Source organism: Pristiophorus japonicus, chromosome 7 (assembly GCF_044704955.1).
Source record: "Pristiophorus japonicus isolate sPriJap1 chromosome 7, sPriJap1.hap1, whole genome shotgun sequence".
Taxonomy (NCBI): domain Eukaryota; kingdom Metazoa; phylum Chordata; class Chondrichthyes; family Pristiophoridae; genus Pristiophorus; species Pristiophorus japonicus.
This window is the reverse complement of record NC_091983.1, coordinates 249,231,759-249,249,689: the sequence shown is the minus strand read 5'-3', so window position 1 is coordinate 249,249,689 and position 17,931 is coordinate 249,231,759. Positions and strand designations below refer to the sequence as shown.

General features: G+C 48.0%; 1 protein-coding gene across 1 annotated transcript in view; it reads right to left on the bottom strand.

The window, feature by feature from the left end:
• Window positions 1–17,931, bottom strand: part of LOC139266717 (dynein axonemal heavy chain 6-like) — a 580,613-nt gene that overhangs the window by 506,444 nt on the left and 56,238 nt on the right. Inside the window, exon 2 of the mRNA XM_070884303.1 lies at window positions 10,492–10,596. Within this exon, the coding sequence (XP_070740404.1) occupies window positions 10,492–10,596 (105 nt within the window). The remainder of the gene's footprint in view (window positions 1–10,491; window positions 10,597–17,931) is intronic.

Here is a 17,931-nt window from a genome sequence, read left to right as displayed (position 1 = left end):
GCTAACTCCAAAGGGAGACCCCCTCGGTTCACTTTGTGGAGGTGGAAAGGCAGGGGATATTAATGGGTGCGATGATGCAGAAATGGCAAAGATGCTTCTAACTCTAGACAGCAAACTGTACCAGTTCCTCTCTATTGAGAGCAAAAGAGGACGGAAAACACTTGCTGCCGTCCAGAAAGACATTTTAGAAGCCATGGGCTGCGATGGCGGAAGTCCCTTCTTCAGAGTGGAGAAAACGGTGCAGCTTGCAGGGGAAACCCCACAGGCTTTCGCAGACCGACTGTGGCCTGTGTACCAAAGCGCCTGTAGTGGGGACATAGACAGAGATCACTTAAGCCCGGACGAATTAGCACACTGGCTCCGAAGCCCAGTAGCTAACAGTTTACCCCGGATAAGAACCAAGGCTGAGACCTGGTTCGACCCAAGAGATCCCCAAGCCACCGAACAGGGAGTGCTTAGGCAACTGACCCTAGCTTACAGAAATGGCAGAGGGACAGAAGAACACTCACAAAAGGGAAGAGTTCACAAAATCCGACCTAGCCAAGATAAGAGGGAATGGTGCCACGAGGGGGGCAACCCCTCCGATATAAAACGTACCTGCTTCAGGTGCGGAAAGAATGGGCACTGAAGAAAGGATTGTAGAAATCCATGAAAGGGTAGCGCAGGAAAGAATTCTCCAGCCCTTGCCCAAAAGACCGAGACAGATAAGCCAGTCCCTCCCCACTCATTCGATACTTTTCTAACCGCACTCTGAACCATGTTAGATGGCCCTGGGAAGGTAGCCACCGCCACCGGTACCGTAATCCCATCTGGCCCCTCCCAACCAAAACCGTGACTAGGACAGGCGCAGCCTGTCCACCTGTGTTCCCTCAAGTATGATGTGTGGGAGAGACCGACCGTCCAGATGGAAGTGGCAAAGTTGAAAGGGACTTACCTGCTGGACACGGGTGCCTCAAGCACCCTTGTCTATGCTGCTAACCCCGCCACCTCACCTCTATCTAACGGGGTCCCCTACAGCTTGGTGGGTTTCACAGGCACTGAACAGACTGGCTCATTCTCCGTTCTGTTCTCCATTCATTTAGGTACACTCCATACTAAGTGGACTTGTGTCCTGATGAAGTGGGAGCAGGAATGGAGGGGGATCCTGGGGGTTGACTTCATCCTAGGCCACGGGATCCTAGTGGATTTAAGAAACCTTTGGGGGTCAGTCTGTACAGGACAGGAGAGTGAGGTGATGGTTATCCCGGGAAAACAGGGAAAAGGGACGGTGCGCACCTTGAAGCCCAAGGAGGGTTACGACCTTGAATCACTGGTCAGTAACACTCCGATAGAATACCAAGAATATGTGAGGAAAAACCTTGCAGCTTTTGACACTCACAAACACGACTGTGGGAGAATAAACGGGGTCGAGGTTAGCATAGATGGGGACCCCATGACCCGACCACAGAAACAGTACAACTTCCCCAGGGAGGCAGAGGCAGACATGGAAACAGCCTTGGGTTCGCTGGTTAAACAGGGGGTATTGAAACCAATAGCTACCCATGTGAACTCTCCATTGTGGGTGGTTAAGAAACCGGACAACCCTTGGAGAGCCACGGTGGACTATCGAGTACTCAACCGTAACATCCCCGCCTGTGCACCCACCGTTGCTGCCATCGCCGACCTCATTGGAAGTATCCCAGCCTCCGTGACCACCTTCATGTTACTGGATATTTCCAACGGGTTCTGGTCCATACCTTTAAGAAGGGAAGATCAGTAAAAGTTTGATTTTCCCTACAAAGGACAGCAATACACTTGGAACTGTCTCCCTCAGGGCTTCCACAACAGTGCCATTATTTTCCATCAGTTTATGGCCAACTGTTTAAAGAACTTCAGCAGACCCCAGCAGCTCGTACAGTATGTGGATGACCTGCTACTGTTCACCGATGAGGGGAAGGAGCATGGCCCACTGCTGGCTGAACTGCTGAAAGAAGGAGGATTTAAAGTAAACCCCAAGAAGGCACAGATCGGCCTGAAGGAAGTAAAATTCCTGGGACTGGTTGTGCGCGCAGGAGAAAGAGCCATTGACAAAGCTGGAAGTTACCCGCCCCCAACACAGTGACAGGAGTAAGATATTTTCTAGGGCTAACCGGGTACTGCAGAGATTTCATATGCAGCCACCGCAGCCCCTCTGCTCCGACTCCTACACAAGGGAGTGGAGTGGGAATGGGACAAAGATTATGAGGCAGCATTTATCCAACTCAAGAAAGACCTGCACATCGCGCCAGCTCTAGGGGCCATAGATGGGGGTAAAGAGTTTTTCCTGGAGGTAGCAGCCAGTGGGGACAGCCTGAATGCAGTACTGCTCCAAGAGCGGCACAGCCGGCTGAGACCAGTGGTCTACTCCTCCAGGATACTCACGGACGTGGAGAAAGGATACTCCAACTGTGAGCGGCACCTCCTAGCCACTCACTGGGCTATGAAAGGATCACTGATCTTCATAGGGGGGTCCCCTATCACACTCCTTACCCACCATACACCTACCCAAATGCTCCTGGACAGGAGAATCAAGGACGGGACAGTGAGCAGTGCCCACATTGCTCACTGGACCTTGCTCCTCTCCCAAATGGACCCAAGGGTAAAGGATCTCTGCGAGCCAAGACTTGCAGCCAACATGATTTATCCAGGGATAGCCCACCGGTGTTCTGTAGAAGGGGTATGGGAAATTAACATAGGCTTTCGGGCTGGGTTACACCCCACAGGCCAAGAGATCTATATGGACGGTTCAAGCACGGTATCTGCTGGTGAACGACTCACAGGCTGCAGAGTTTATGACCCTGAGGTAGGCATTGCCCTGGCGATTAAACTCCCCAGTACTATGAGCGCCCAGCACGCTGAACCCCATACACAATTTGCTCGGATAGTATGTTCACATGCAATTCGTGTACGGAGTACCTGGCTATCTGGTCCCACCGCGGATACACATCCGCAGACGGGAGACCCCTGGCAATTAAGCCCCTACTGGAAAAGATCATGAAAGCCGTAGGGGAGGAAGGGAATATCTACATACATAAGGTGTAGGCACATTCCACCACAGAACCCCATAGCGAGGGAAAAAAGCAGGCTGATATGTTGGCCAAGCAGGGGGCCCACACGAGCAAGCTCTGGGATCCGTACAACCCAGGACCCATAGCAGCAGTCAAGGGCAGGATTGGGACGGTAGGGAAGGCAGGGATAGCTTTGCCCCCGGACCTAAAAACGGTTCAGACCCAATACCCCATCCTAAAAATTGTCCTGAACACGCTAGCAAAAGGGGAAAGGATAGACAGCCCGTACGGCACCGCAGCAATTGCCATTAAAGAAAGCATGATGTTCAGGGGGAGCAATGAGTAGTACTACAACATCGGAGAGAATTCCTCCAGCTGGCCCACAAGGGTCCAGGAGCAGGACACCCCGGACCTGCAACCACTTGGCAACGAGTGGAACAGGCAGGGTGGTGGCCAAGACTCAGGGAAGACGTCCGTGCGTTCTGTTCTCGCTGTCTGGTGTGCGCGGCCAACAACCCCAACCCCCAGAAAAGAAAGGTGTCTATGGGACATTCAAATCGATTACATTGGGCCCCTACCCACTGCCGAGGGAGACTACAAGTACTGCCTAGTATTGGTGGATGTACTCACCAAATGGGTGGAAGCCTTTCCATGCCAAACAGCCACTGCCCTGGGAATAGCTAGGATCCTGGTCAGAGACTAGGGGACTACCACAATACGTGGAGTCCGACCAAGGGAGTCACTTCACCGGGCAGGTGATGCAGGAGACCCTTAAGGTGCTCGGCATCAAAGGAAAATAGCATGTCGCCCACAACCCGCAGTCATCCGGGCCTGTGGAGCGTTTAAACCACACTATCAAAGAAAGGCTGCGCAAAGAGACAGGGGACTCACCCAAAGGGTGGGTAGAGGTACTACCACTGGTCCTCATGGGGATCCGGGCCAGCCAGTCAAAGAGCACGGGGTACTCCCCGTACGAGCTCATGACCGGCAGAGCCATGCAAATCCCCACCCAGGTGTTAGCCCCGGTACTCACGGAAGGTCAGCTTAGGGAAGCGAACCGGGACAGCTTTGTCAGGAATCTGTTTGAACACCTTAAGCAGATTCACTGGCAGGCTGCTAACAACATGGGAAAACAGCATCGGAGCAACCGACTGCTGCTCGAACCCTGCAAACACCATGAGTGGGAGATAGGGGACCAGGTTATGGTGAGAAACTACGCTAGAGTAGGGGTCTTTGAGGCACTGTACATGGGACCATACCACATTGTCGACAAGGCAAGCCCCATGGTCTATGCCATAAAATTGCTCCGCCGAACAAAGTGGTTCCACATAAATCAGTGCAAACTTTTCAACCCAGGGGCTGCAGCTAAATGTAAGGGACAGCCAAAAACTGTAGACCGTACTAAAGACAGGGACCCCCAGCCAACAGCCCCCAACTGTGGAAATCCCACAGGGGACATGGCAGACCCACAGACTGCACCTAGAGGAGGATGGACAGTGTTACTGGAGGAGCTGTCCCACCAATCATTTGGGACTCGGACGCACTTCCAGCAGCGGGAGCCTTAAGGAGGACTCCCCGCACACCACGGCCAAAGACACCGTGGTCACCAGCGCTCCAATTTGAATGGTTCAGCCCCGGGAAAGGGACCAGCTGTAAAAGGGCGCCTAAGGTCAGAAACCAGCCCATGTGCAGGGACACCCAGCCGGTAGCCCCGGACAACGAGGGACCCCCAAAAGAGATGCTGTGGACCAGCCACCAAGTGGGAGTCCTCAGGCCGTAGCCCTCGACCAGGCAGAACAGGGGAAGAAACGAACCACCCCCAAAGGAGCGGTGTGCTGCAGCACCGGAGGGGATGTTCCCCCAATAGTGTGGGACTCGAACCTACCTCCTGTCAGGACACTCTGGGTTCGCGGTGCAGACCAACCTATTACCAACCTCGTTGGACACCCAGCGGAAGAAAGAAAGAAAGGCGGCAGGAATTAACCTGGCCACCCGGAGACAGGTGGCAGATGTACATATAGCAATATGAATTTAAGAATGTTTAGTGAGTAATTTAGAGAAATGTAAGATTATCTGTGTAATGATAAGTATGTATATGTATTAGTTAACTGGGGTAAGGAAAAGAAACACCTGTGCAGCTGTTAAGAGGCACAGGCCGGGTAATATCCAAGAGCAAGAAGAATCTACCAGTATTAAGGAAGCACTGGTAAGATAACAAGCAAAACGGCTGTGAGATAAAGGTTAAAAGCAGACAATCAGTCCACATGGGACTGAATACGATGGCCAGACGATTAAAGACTGAAAGGAAGAGAGCCCAAATTGGAATTCGGTCACCCTTGTCAAGCCAGAGAGTTTTTCTCAGGGCTAGACAATCTGTTTTATGTGCCCCTACAGGAAAGAGAGCAGCACGACAAGGATCCTGTTCCTGCTCGCCCTGATAAGGATGAGCAGCGGCGACCGAGGAAACGTAGAAGAATCCCTCATTTACGGGTGTTCAGGAGGGAGAGCACCGATCGTAACCGCCGGGGGTGGCACCCCAGGCGTGGAAGAACTCGCCGTTTACGCCCACGAGGGAAGGTGGCCAGGGTGGCTGGGATCTAATTCTACCCGCTACTCCAGCCAGGAAGGTTTTACTTACGGGGAGGCCTCAGTTCCATGCCCTCGGATACGGGTCATCGCTGCCCGAGTCAGTGTTACAGAGGGAAAGCGTGTGTGTTTGACTTGCAAAGGAAACATTCTCCTGGGAAGATGGTGGTGGCTCAGAAAACTCAGCAAGGACGCATGGGACCAGGAATCGGACTGGGAAAGACTCGGTAATGATACGTACTGCACCATCAGAGGGACACGGGGCGGAGTAACAGTGTGTTGGGACAAATGGTGGGAATCCGAACAAGGAATTTATGTTTGCATGTGGGGATCAGAGAGTATTGTCCCGCAGGCATATCGATCGCCTTCGCCAGGCAATGGCAAGACGAAGGGGAAGGGATGGGGTGGGATTCTAGCCTACACGGGTGCGCAGTCCCACATTCCCCACTCCCAATTAACGCCACCGAATTAAGAGCATACATTAAGAAGCCCCTGCCCACAAGCCCGCCAATACGCACAGTAATAGAAAGGTGTCCTACCACCACCAAGAGACCTGGGAACGGATTAGTATTGGTACCAACCGAAAAGGTGTTATACCAGGGGGTACATTATGCAGCTTCAGTAATTTTAAACCTTACCGAGGTACACCTACCTGCATGGTGCCCGAAGGAAACAGAGCTGCTATACCAGGCCCTACTTAGAGGCATGTTCAAGAAATTTTATGAATTAGACTTTGGAAATGTAGACAAAGCAGACCTATACACCCTAAACGCTAGGGACACCATGGCCTCGGGGAGACCTAGAAGGGGAATCATAAATGACGTTTTCACTACCTACAATACAGTATCCTCTGTACTAAATGGCCTAGATGACATAGAACTACAAACACAGATAAACGATTTAAAGAACCAATTGAGAAAAATCCTGAAACAGGAGAACACCGTAGTAGGATCAGAACTACACGAGGACCAGGCTATGACTGTCCATTTAAAAGAAATAGTGGCTGAGCTGGAAAAACATGCACAGACAGTGAATGCACTCATACGGGAGAATAGAAACGCTTCGGACCAGGCTGCACAGAACGAGATGTGCGATTTATATGGGGTATGGTTGTTGGGAGAGGGCCGCAACAACCTGGAGGGTTTAAAACAAGGTGTAGTCCCCTCCTGAATCAAGAACAAGCAGCTCGCAGCCCTCCACCCGTACAGCAATTCACTAAGCCCGTGCCAGCTCCACCTAGCCTCTGAAGCCTACCCTGTCCCAGTAGACTGTGGTAAATCTAACTACACCATTATGGGAATCGTATTAAGGATGCCGGTCATGGGTGGGACAGCCCGACCTACAACGGTATACCGGGTGGAGAACATTGGAGTTATTCAGGGAGGTGCACACATTCGTTTCGCAGCGGTCCCACCCCATGTCATAAAGTGGGAGCACGCTGTAACGGGTAAGGACCTCTCCGGGTAATATTGTGTCTCCAGTACTTGAGTGCCCATTCAAAGTCATAGTGTGGGTTTAAAGCTGCTGGCACACAGCCTATTAACTGCACCATGGAAGTAACGGCACAAGACCATGTCCCTCCACAGGTAGCATACATAGGGGGTGGGACATATGGTGTCACCACCAGTGCGCCCCACTACCAACATGGACACTTCTGGTGTCCGGTGAGTGACAGCAGTTTTTGCTTCAAACCTGAGGCATCAAACAGATTGTCCCCATTCCTGAACCCTCCACTGTCCACCTCACTGTGAAGGAAAACATTACAAACCTGCAGGATTATGTTGTGCATTTTGTCTATGCAACTCCCCCTCTACCCGAACATCTTACCGCTCTGCTAAAAGCTGTAATTATCTCACAAAAACACTTCTACACTCCAGAACAGAAAACAATTGAGATAGGGAAAAAGATTCTCAAGATCACAATTCCGCCTTGGTGGGACCTTTTCAGAAATATAGAAGTCCCAGTCTGGATCCGAATCGCTTCCCATACTTTAGTTATCTGTCAACTCGCGATTATACTTTACTTATGGTGTCTCACTTGCCGAGTGAAACGCAGAGGCCGTCAGGTCAGGCACCAAAGGGTGCTGTACGCTCCTTCGCCGAACTTGAGAATCGCGCAAGGAGGGGTGACACCATACTACCATGTTTAATTTGTATTTGATTTTACCTGCTGTAAACCGCAACATCGCAAGTGTTGTAAGAGTGTTACTTAAAATGTTTTGACTATGTACCTTTATTTTACTGAACTTAAAAAGTGTTTGACTGTGGACCTTTATGTTACTTGAGAATGTGTTGACTATGTGTTTTTACTTACTTTACTTAAAGTTGTGTTTGACTAAATACGGTTATTTTACTGTGAAAACCGAGTAAAGGAGGGGCACCCTCTCTATGCTATAACCGAATTGTAACGACTGTATTCGCCTGTAAATTGCATTGCATTTCAACCGGGGATGCAGGGTAATGTTTAGCTAGTGTAAATCCAGGGAAGGTTGACTCTCGGGAGCAGGAATTTTGCTTACCTTGATTGACACTCAAGAGTGTGGAGTGTCAACAGGGGGGACTGAAGGGTGCAAAGTTCACAAGAACCCCCTCCCCCCGTGATTGGACTCATTCAAAAGGAAATTTAATTTGGGACTATCTACCGAAAAGTTTGGAACCCTAAAGTACTTATGGAAGAAACTACGAACTTTAATAGAATTTTGAACTTTTACAAGACAAATTCAAGGTTGTGGCCGGGCCTAAAGAACTAACTGGAGACAACCTGATCAGGGAGACTACCTGGGTGTGAGGACTAAAATAACCTGTCTAGAGAAATGGGAATTCGAGAATCGTTCTCCACAAGAGACATTAACATTACAACATGACCCAGAGATAGCTAACCATCAACTTGAACTGGGAAGCCATTTCAGCATATGCATCACAAAGAGGCTCAATCCAGCCTGTATGCAAAAATTAAGCATAAAAAGACATTGCAATTACCAAGCTAATATTTCCATCAGGAAACAGTTTTCGAACATCAACCCACCCAAAACATATCAACTTTTAACAAGCCCGCCAAAGAAGAGCCAAGCCCGCCAAATTTAAACTAAGAACTCTGAACAGATTTGGCGCCAAGATTAGAACCACCCAAACCGTATAACTGGCCCCCTGTTTCAACAGAGGGTATGATTGACAGACTAGTACCACACTACACTGGTGTCATCAAGACAAGGCGAGAAACCAATGCGACAGTTGTAAACTAACTTCTCCAGCCTCGAAGTCCTGAAGTCCCGAAGGAAGGAAGCGCCTCACCATCGCTGCAGCCACCGACCACAACCAACGTGGTATCAACGAAAACCACCGCGATCGACCAAACTCGAAACGAAACTCCAACAGGGAAAAACTGAAGAATCGAAAAGTTTCCACTCTACAATCTAATCCTGAGCTACCAACGGGTAAAACATTACCTAAAAGACTGTAGAAACTTATTTCTCACCAAAGAAAACGGGTATTTACCCCACAGATCCAAAACGCGTCTTACCGCATCAGCGGACTCAACCCAACGGAAGATTGCGCAGCAAGTAGTCTTCTCCGACGTTTGGGGTACGGCAAGCAGACCCTACCGCATCCAGCGAACCCCGAAACTGCAATCTACAGTTAACTGTCAAAAGGATTGGTAAGCATAGTCTGCCCTGGAGTCTAACCTAGCTAGAATTAGGTATTGAGAGGTGGGAGGTGTAATTCTACTGTAACCCGCTTTGAATGTAATGTGTTGTTCTCTATTAGAGTCATTATAAGCTATTGTAACCCCCTCTGAGTGTGTAAGGTATTATTCTTTAATCAATTTGAATAAGTTTTGACATTGTATTTTTCTTATTAGAGTAATTATAAGTTTGTGATTTTCTTGACTGTAATAAAATCAAAGTTCTTTTGCATCAAACCAGTGTCCTTTACACTTTGTCACATCCCCAAATAAATCCAGAGTCAAGAACCCAAGGGAGTGGGAGCGATTCGAACCGCTCAAGTTGGTCAGAAGGGAACCTGACCCCCTCACAGAGACCACCCTCTTACAAGGGATCTTGTTATTAGTACCTGAATGTGTAGCTTTCTCATAGCTATAAGGAAATGTAAGCAATTGTTGAATGTATTGACTGTTAACAAAACACAGGCAGTAATTACAGCTTTCAAAATTCATCTAGTTTGTTTTTTGATTACAAAAAAATGGAATATGCCTCTCTCTCTCTCTCAGTTTGTGTCTCTTTATATGTGCCTCTCTCTCTGAAGTAGACTTTTTGGTGTCTGCACCCAGTCACACTGCAGGTGGAGGGGGAGGGGTGGGTGCAGTGAATATCTGTATGATTATATTTCTGTGCAACACCTTAGTACAGTTTTCAACGTTAAACCCTCTATATTATTGCAATTTGCTGTTGTGTAGCAACAGTATCTATGCTCACAACCATTTGATGTTTCAGTATCTTTGTAAGTGGTGCTTTGAAGCTCGAATGCCTGTGTCTTACTGACAGTTTGATATTGCAATCAATGCAGTCTGACATTGCTTGTGTGCGTGTTAGTGAGAGCAAGAAAGAGAGAGAATGGCACAGTGAGGATGCAATATCTGTGAAGTTTATTTGTGTTAATATCAGCACGATGCTGATACCAATGTACAAAAAAACAGAAGAAATAGAAATACAGGCTTTGGGGGGTGGGGAGAAATAATTCCACTGTACAGTTTCTCCAACTCTTGCAAATTTTCTAAACTGGCTGTCCATCCATTAACATTCATTTCAGTTCAGTCTGCTTTCCAGGACAGGCACTATAGGCTGAATGGCCTCCTTCTGTGCCGTATCATTCTACAATCAGGTCATACATCACTGGTCACTTAACTTTTGACAGTAACTTACAGCAGGTTTCAGAAATGCTTCAGGGCTTCCACGCTTAGGGTAGATGCGGAATGAAAGGTCGTCATCATCCTGGGGCTGCGCCCCGGTGACATGGGCCGTAAAGTTCTGTTGAAATACATAGAACATAATCCACAGGTTAATGCTCAGAATCAGAACACTAAGTGCCCCACACCTTCCACTATGGACACTTTCTATTATGGGATGTAACTATGTGATCCACAAGAATGAAACGAAAAAAAGACAGACTTGCATTTATACAACCACCGGGATGTCTCAAAGCACTTTACAGCCAATGTGGTACTTTTTTGTCACTGTTGTAATATAAGAAATGCAGCAGCCAATTTACACACAGCAAGCTCCCACAAACAGCAGTGTGATAATGATCAGATAATCTGATTTTGTTATGTTAATTGAGGGATAAATATTGACCAGGACACTGGGGATAACTCCCTTGCATTCCTTCGAAATAGTGCCATGGGATCTTTTACGTCCACCTGAGAGAGCAGACGGGGCCTCGGTTTAACTTTGCATCCAAAAGACAGCACCTCCTCAGTGCAGCACTGGAGTGTCAGCCTAGATTTATGTGCTCAAGGGACATAAACCCACAACCTTCTGACTCAGAGGCAAGAGTGCTGCCCACTGAGCCACAGCTGACATTTAAGGCTGGAAAGAGTCAGTTACAAGACGTACCTTCAACTGGTACCAATAAGTTCTATGGAATGTTAAGGTGCTGCCAGTACTATGGAATTCGCCTGCATTGTAAATAAAAGACTTGTATTTATATAGCGCCTTTCACGATCATTAGACGTCGCAAATCACTTTACAGCCAATGAAGTGTAATCACTGTTGTAATGTGGGACAGCAATGGGACTTGAACCCACAACCTTCTGACTCAGAGGCAAGTGTGCTAGCCACTGAGCTACAAATAGCTGACAAATAGTATGGGCTCCACAACTGATAATTAATGTGGGTTCCACGACACTGAGCCAGAACAAAACCACTTCTATTCAGAGTGCTTCTCTAAAATACATAGGGCCAATGTCTTAAACCAAGAGTTAGAATCTGTAGTCTGAAGTAATGATCTCATTAACTGTTTCTTATGGAGAACTCAGAGCTATCAAAACTTTACAGATAAAACCAATTTACAGATTAGAGAGAGAGGTCATTAAAATGCAAAGATTATACCTGAAGTAATTAGTTCTGTCAGGTTTTTTATGCAGGAAAAAGGATTTGTGAATTTAAATTGAAATAATTCCACTTAGCATGGATTCTACAATAAATTATTTGAGATTGTTACTGTAATAGAGCCCTCATTAACTAATCACTTCTCAAGATTTCATTTGTAGTATACATGAATAAACAATATCTTGCCTCAGTGTACCCATCGTGTACCTCTCTTGCTACTCTTGCTCAAGACCATCAGCAAGCCGGGGCTATTGGAGGGAGCAGCGTGCAGTGGCCCGGCCTGGAAATCGGTGCGGTCTCGGCCTGCAAGATCATCAGCAGGCCGGGGCCATTGGAGGGAGCAGTGTGTAGCGACATACCACTGCAGGGAGCAGCGCGTGCTGCTGCAGGAGGGCGACGGCTACGAAGCCAGGTCACTGATTGCAGTGCAGGCAGGCAGAGCAGGAGGGGCAAAGGAATGGCAAGAGTCCGTAGAGGGAAGTGACCGGGGCCCAGGAGAGGCGCGAATCTGGGGCCCAGAAGAGGAGGGCCCAGGGGCAGCATGGGCCAGCCCACACTGCGATATTGTGCGCACTCAGTCTGTGCAGCAGAGCTGGTCTCCAGTTAGTCTTGCGTAATCCTTGCCAATGGACCAAGACCTAGCTCTAAAAAGCCTGTGTGGTGGCTGGTGTGCAACGGCCACCATACGTTAAAAAAATCCAAGCACAGGCATCTTCCACCCTTCACGGTGTAGTGCGGAATCTGGAATATTAGGTCCTTCATTGAAACACCTGCGAACTCATCCCTTTTTGGCGTGGAAGCAAGTCATCCTCGCTTCGAGGGACTGCCTATGATGATGACCCATCGTGTTTTTCTTATTAGTTCATGGGATGTGAACGTCACTGGCAAGGCCAGCAGTTACTACCCATTCCTAATTGCACTTGAGATGGTGGTGGTGTGCTGCCATCTTGAACCGTTGCAGTCCGTGTGTTGAAGGTACTCCCACAGTGCTGTTAGGGAGGAAATTCCATGATTTTGACCCAGCAATGATGAAGGAACGGCCGATATATTTGCAGAGGCCTATAAAAGGCCGCGAGAGGCAGCGGGAGTTCGTGGTCGCTGAGGCGTGAGTCCGGGGATCAGCAGAGGCCTATAAAAGGCTGCGAGAGGCAGCGGGAGTTCGTGGTTGCTGAGGGGTGAGTCCGGGGATCAGCAGAGTGGGAGAGCGATAGTGATAGGGGATTCAATGGTGAGGGGAATAGATAGGCGTTTCTGCGGCCGCAACCGAGACTCCAGGATGGTATGTTGCCTCCCTGGTGCAAGGGTCAAGGATGTCTCGGAGCGGGTGCAGGACATACTAAAAAGGGAGGGAGAACAGCCAGTTGTCGTGGTGCACATTGGTACCAACGACATAGGTAAAAAAAGGGATGAGGTCCTACGAAATGAATTTAAGGAGCTAGGAGCTAAATTAAAAAGTAGGACCTCAAAAGTAGTAATCTCGGGATTGCTACCAGTGCCACGTGCTAGTCAGAGTAGGAATCGCAGGATAGCGCAGATGAATACGTGGCTTGAGCAGTGGTGCAGCAGGGAGGGATTCAAATTCCTGGGGCATTGGAACCGGTTCTGGGGGAGGTGGGACCAGTACAAACCAGAAGGTCTGCACCTGGGCAGGACCGGAACCAATGTCCTACCTAGGGGGAGTGTTTGCTAGTGCTGTTGGGGAGGAGTTAAACTAATATGGCAGGGGGATGGTAACCAATGCAGGGAGACAGAGGGAAACAAAAAGGAGGCAAAAGCAAAAGACAGAAAGGAGATGAGGAAAAGTGGAGGGCAGAGAAACCCAAGGCAAAGAACAAAAAGGGCCACTGTACAGCAAAATTCTAAAAGGACAAAGGGTGTTAAAAAAATAAGCCTGAAGGCTTTGTGTCTTAATGCAAGGAGTATCCGCAATAAGGTGGATGAATTAACTGTGCAAATAGATGTTAAGAAATATGATGTGATTGGGATTACGGAGACGTGGCTCCAGGATGATCAGGGCTGGGAACTCAACATCCAGGGGTATTCAACATTCAGGAAGGATAGAATAAAAGGAAAAGGAGGTGGGGTAGCATTGCTGGTTAAAGAGGAGATTAATGCAATAGTTAGGAAAGACATTAGCTTGGATGATGTGAAATCTATATGGGTAGAGCTGCAGAACACCAAAGGGCAAAAAACGTGAGTGGGAGTTGTGTACAGACCTCCAAACAGTAGTAGTGATATTGGGGAGGGCATCAAACAGGAAATTAGGGGTGCATGCAATAAAGGTGCAGCAGTTATAATGGGTGACTTTAATATGCACATAAATTGGGCTAGCCAAACTGGAAGCAATACGGTGGAGGAGGATTTCCTGGAGTGCATAAGGGATGGTTTTCTAGACCAATATGTCGAGGAACCAACTAGGGGGGAGGCCATCTTAAACTGGGTGTTGTGTAATGAGAGAGGATTAATTAGCAATCTCATTGTGTGAGGCCCCTTGGGGAAGAGTGACCATAATATGGTGGAATTCTACATTAGGATGGAGAATGATACAGTTAATTCAGAGACCATGGTCCAGAACTTAAAGAAGGCTAACTTTGAAGGTATGAGGCGTGAATTGGCTAGGATAGATTGGCGAATGATACTTAAGGGGTTGACTGTGGATGGGCAATGGCAGACATTTAGAGACCGCATGGATGAACTACAACAATTGTACATTCCTGTCTGGCGTAAAAATAAAAAAGGGAAGGTGGCTCAACCGTGGCTATCAAGGGAAATCAGGGATAGTATTAAAGCCAAGGAAGTCGCATACAAATTGGCCAGAAATAGCAGCGAACCCGGGGACTGGGAGAAATTTAGAACTCAGCAGAGGAGGACAAAGGGTTTGATTAGGGCAGGGAAAATAGAGTACGAGAAGAAGCTTGCAGGGAACATTAAGGCGGATTGCAAAAGTTTCTATAGATATGTAAAGAGAAAAAGGTTAGTAAAGACAAACGTAGGTTCCCTGCAGTCAGAATCAGGAGAAGTCATAACGGGGAACAAAGAAATGGTAGACCAATTGAACAGGTACTTTGGTTCGGTATTCACTAAGGAGGACACAAACAACCTTCCGGATATAAAAGGGGTCAGAGGGTCTAGTAAGGAGGAGGAACTGGAGGAAATCCTTATTAGTCGGGAAATTGTGTTGGGGAAATTGATGGGATTGAAGGCCGATAAATCCCCAGGACCTGATGGACTGCATCCCAGAGTACTTAAGGAGGTGGCCTTGGAAATAGCGGATGCATTGACAGTCATTTTCCAACATTCCATTGACTCTGGATCAGTTCCTATCGAGTGGAGGGTAGCCAATGTAACCCCACTTTTTAAAAAAGGAGGGAGAGAGAAACAGGGGATTATAGTCCGGTCAGCCTGACCTCAGTAGTACGTAAAATGATGGAATCAATTATTAAGGATGTCATAGCAGCGCATTTGGAAAAAGGTGACATGATAGGTCCAAGTCAGTATGGATTTGTAAAAGGGAAATCATGCTTGACAAATCTTCTGGAATTTTTTGAGGATGTTTCCAGTAAAGTGGACAAGGGAGAACCAGTTGATGTGGTCTATTTCGACTTTCAGAAGGCTTTCGACAAGGTTCCACACAAGAGATTAATGTGCAAAGTTAAAGCACATGGGATTGCGGGTAGTGTGCTGACGTGGATTGAGAACTGGTTGTCAGACAGGAAGCAAAGAGTAGGAGTAAATGGGGACTTTTCAGAATGGCAGGCAGTGACTAGTGGGGTACCGCAAGGTTCTGTGCTGGGGCCCCAGCTGTTTACATTGTACATTAATGATTTAGACGAGGGGATTAAATGTAGTATCTCCAAATTTGCGGATGACACTAAGTTGGGTGGCAGTGTGAGCTGCGAGGAGGATGCTATGAGGCTGCAGAGTGACTTGGATAGGTTAGGTGAGTGGGCAAATGCATGGCAGATGAAGTATAATGTGGATAAATGTGAGGTTATCCACTTTGGTGGTAAAAACAGAGAGACAGACTATTATCTGAATGGTGACAGATTAGGAAAAGGGAGGTGCAACGAGACCTGGGTGTCATGGTACATCAGTCATTGAAGGTTGGCATGCAGGTACAGCAGGCAGTTAAGAAAGCAAATAGAATGTTGGCCTTCATAGCGAGGGGATTTGAGTACAGGGGCAGGGAGGTGTTGCTACAGTTGTACAGGGCCTTGGTGAGGCCACACCTGGAGTATTGTGTACAGTTTTGGTCTCCTAACTTGAGGAAGGACATTCTTGCTATTGAGGGAGTGCAGCGAAGATTCACCAGACTGATTCCCGGGATGGTGGGACTGACCTATCAAGAAAGACTGGATCAACTGGGCTTGTATTCACTGGAGTTCAGAAGAATGAGAGGGGACCTCATAGAAACGTTTAAAATTCTGACGGGTTTCGACAGGTTAGATGCAGGAAGAATGTTCCCAATGTTGGGGAAGTCCAGAACCAGCGGTCACAGTCTAAGGATAAGGGGTAAGCCATTTAGGACCGAGATGAGGAGAAACTTCTTCACCCAGAGAGTGGTGAACCTGTGGAATTCTCTACCACAGAAAGTAGTTGAGGCCAATTCACTAAATATATTCAAAAGGGAGTTCGATGAAGTCCTTACTACTAGGGGGATGAAGGGGTATGGTGAGAAAGCAGGAAGGGGGTACTGAAGTTGCATGTTCAGCCATGAACTCATTGAATGGCGGTGCAGGCTAGAAGGGCTGAATGGCCTGCTCCTGCACCTATTTTCTATGTTTCTATGTTTCTATGTAAGTCAGGATGGTGTGTGACTTGAAGGGGAACTTACGGGTGATGGTGTTCCCATGCGCCTGCTGCTCGTCCTTCTAGATGGTAGAGGTCGTAGGCTTGGGAGATGCTTTTGAAGTAGCCGTAGTGAGTTGCTGCAGTGCATGTAAATGGTACACACTGCAGCCACGGTGCGCCGGTAGTGGAGGGAGTGACTGTTTAAGGTGGTGAATGCGGTGTCAATCAAGCGGGCTGCTTTGTCCTGGATAATGTCAAGCTTACATAGGATTACATAGTATATACGGCACAGAAACAGGCCATTCGGCCCAACCAGTCCATGCCGACGTTTATACTCCAATTGAGCCTCTTCCCGTCTTTCCTCATCTAAATCTAGCAGCATAACCCTTTATTCCCTTCTCTTCCATATGCTTGTCTAGCCTCCCCTTGTAGCCAGTTCCACATTCTCACCACTCTTTGGGTAAAGAATGTTCTTCTGAATTCCCTATTGGATTTCTTGGTGACTATCTTATATTGATGGCCTCTATGCTTTTCTCCACAAGTGGAAACATTCTCTCTGTATCCACTCCATCAAAACTTTTCAGAATTTTAAAGACTTCTATTAGGTCACCCCTCGGCTTTCTCTTTTGAAGAGAAAAGAGACCCAGTCTGTTCATCCTTTCCTAATATGTATACCCTCGCATTTCAAGTATCAGCCCTGTAAATCTTCTCTGCTTCCTCTCCAGTGCCTCGATATCCTTTTTATTGTGCTCCTAACACAGATGAGGCTGCACACAGGGAAGTTAAAGTAACAGTGACCTCAGTCTTTAATCACACCCTCCAGAGTGAGGACCAACCCTTCGGGGCCAGCTTATATACAGTGCTCCCAAGGGATGTTGAGATCCCTTGGGACTTCAGGGGATCAGCTCCCTGGTGGTGGAACATGGGAGTGCATGCTTTACAGATACACAACATCATTCCCCCCCAAAGTCAAAGTGAAAACTATTTACAAGGTGAGGCGGTCGGGAGCCTATCGTTCCCTGGTGGACCGCCTCGGTACAAATGTCTGTTCTGGTGTGTTGGCTGTGCCCTCGCTGGGTTGGCGTGTTGTTGGCCCTGCAGGGTTGTTAGGTGAGCCTGGCCTTGCTGGGCATTATGGGTTCGATTTCCTGGTGTCGTTGATCCTTTGGGTGTGTGTTGTGGGCTCGAAAAAGGTGATGCCTGCTGTGGGTTGTTCAGGGCAGTCTGTGAACCGCAGCCTCGTTTGGTCCAGGTGCTTTCTGCAAATTTGTCCATTGTCTAGTTTGACTACAAACACCCTACTCCCTTCTTTAGGTATCACTGTGCCGGCGATCCACTTGGAACCATGTCCATAGTTTAGCACATACACAGGGTCATAGAAACATCGAAAATAGTTGCAGGAGTAGGCCATTCGGCCCTTCGAGCCTGCACCACCATTCAATAAAATCATGGCTGATCATTCAT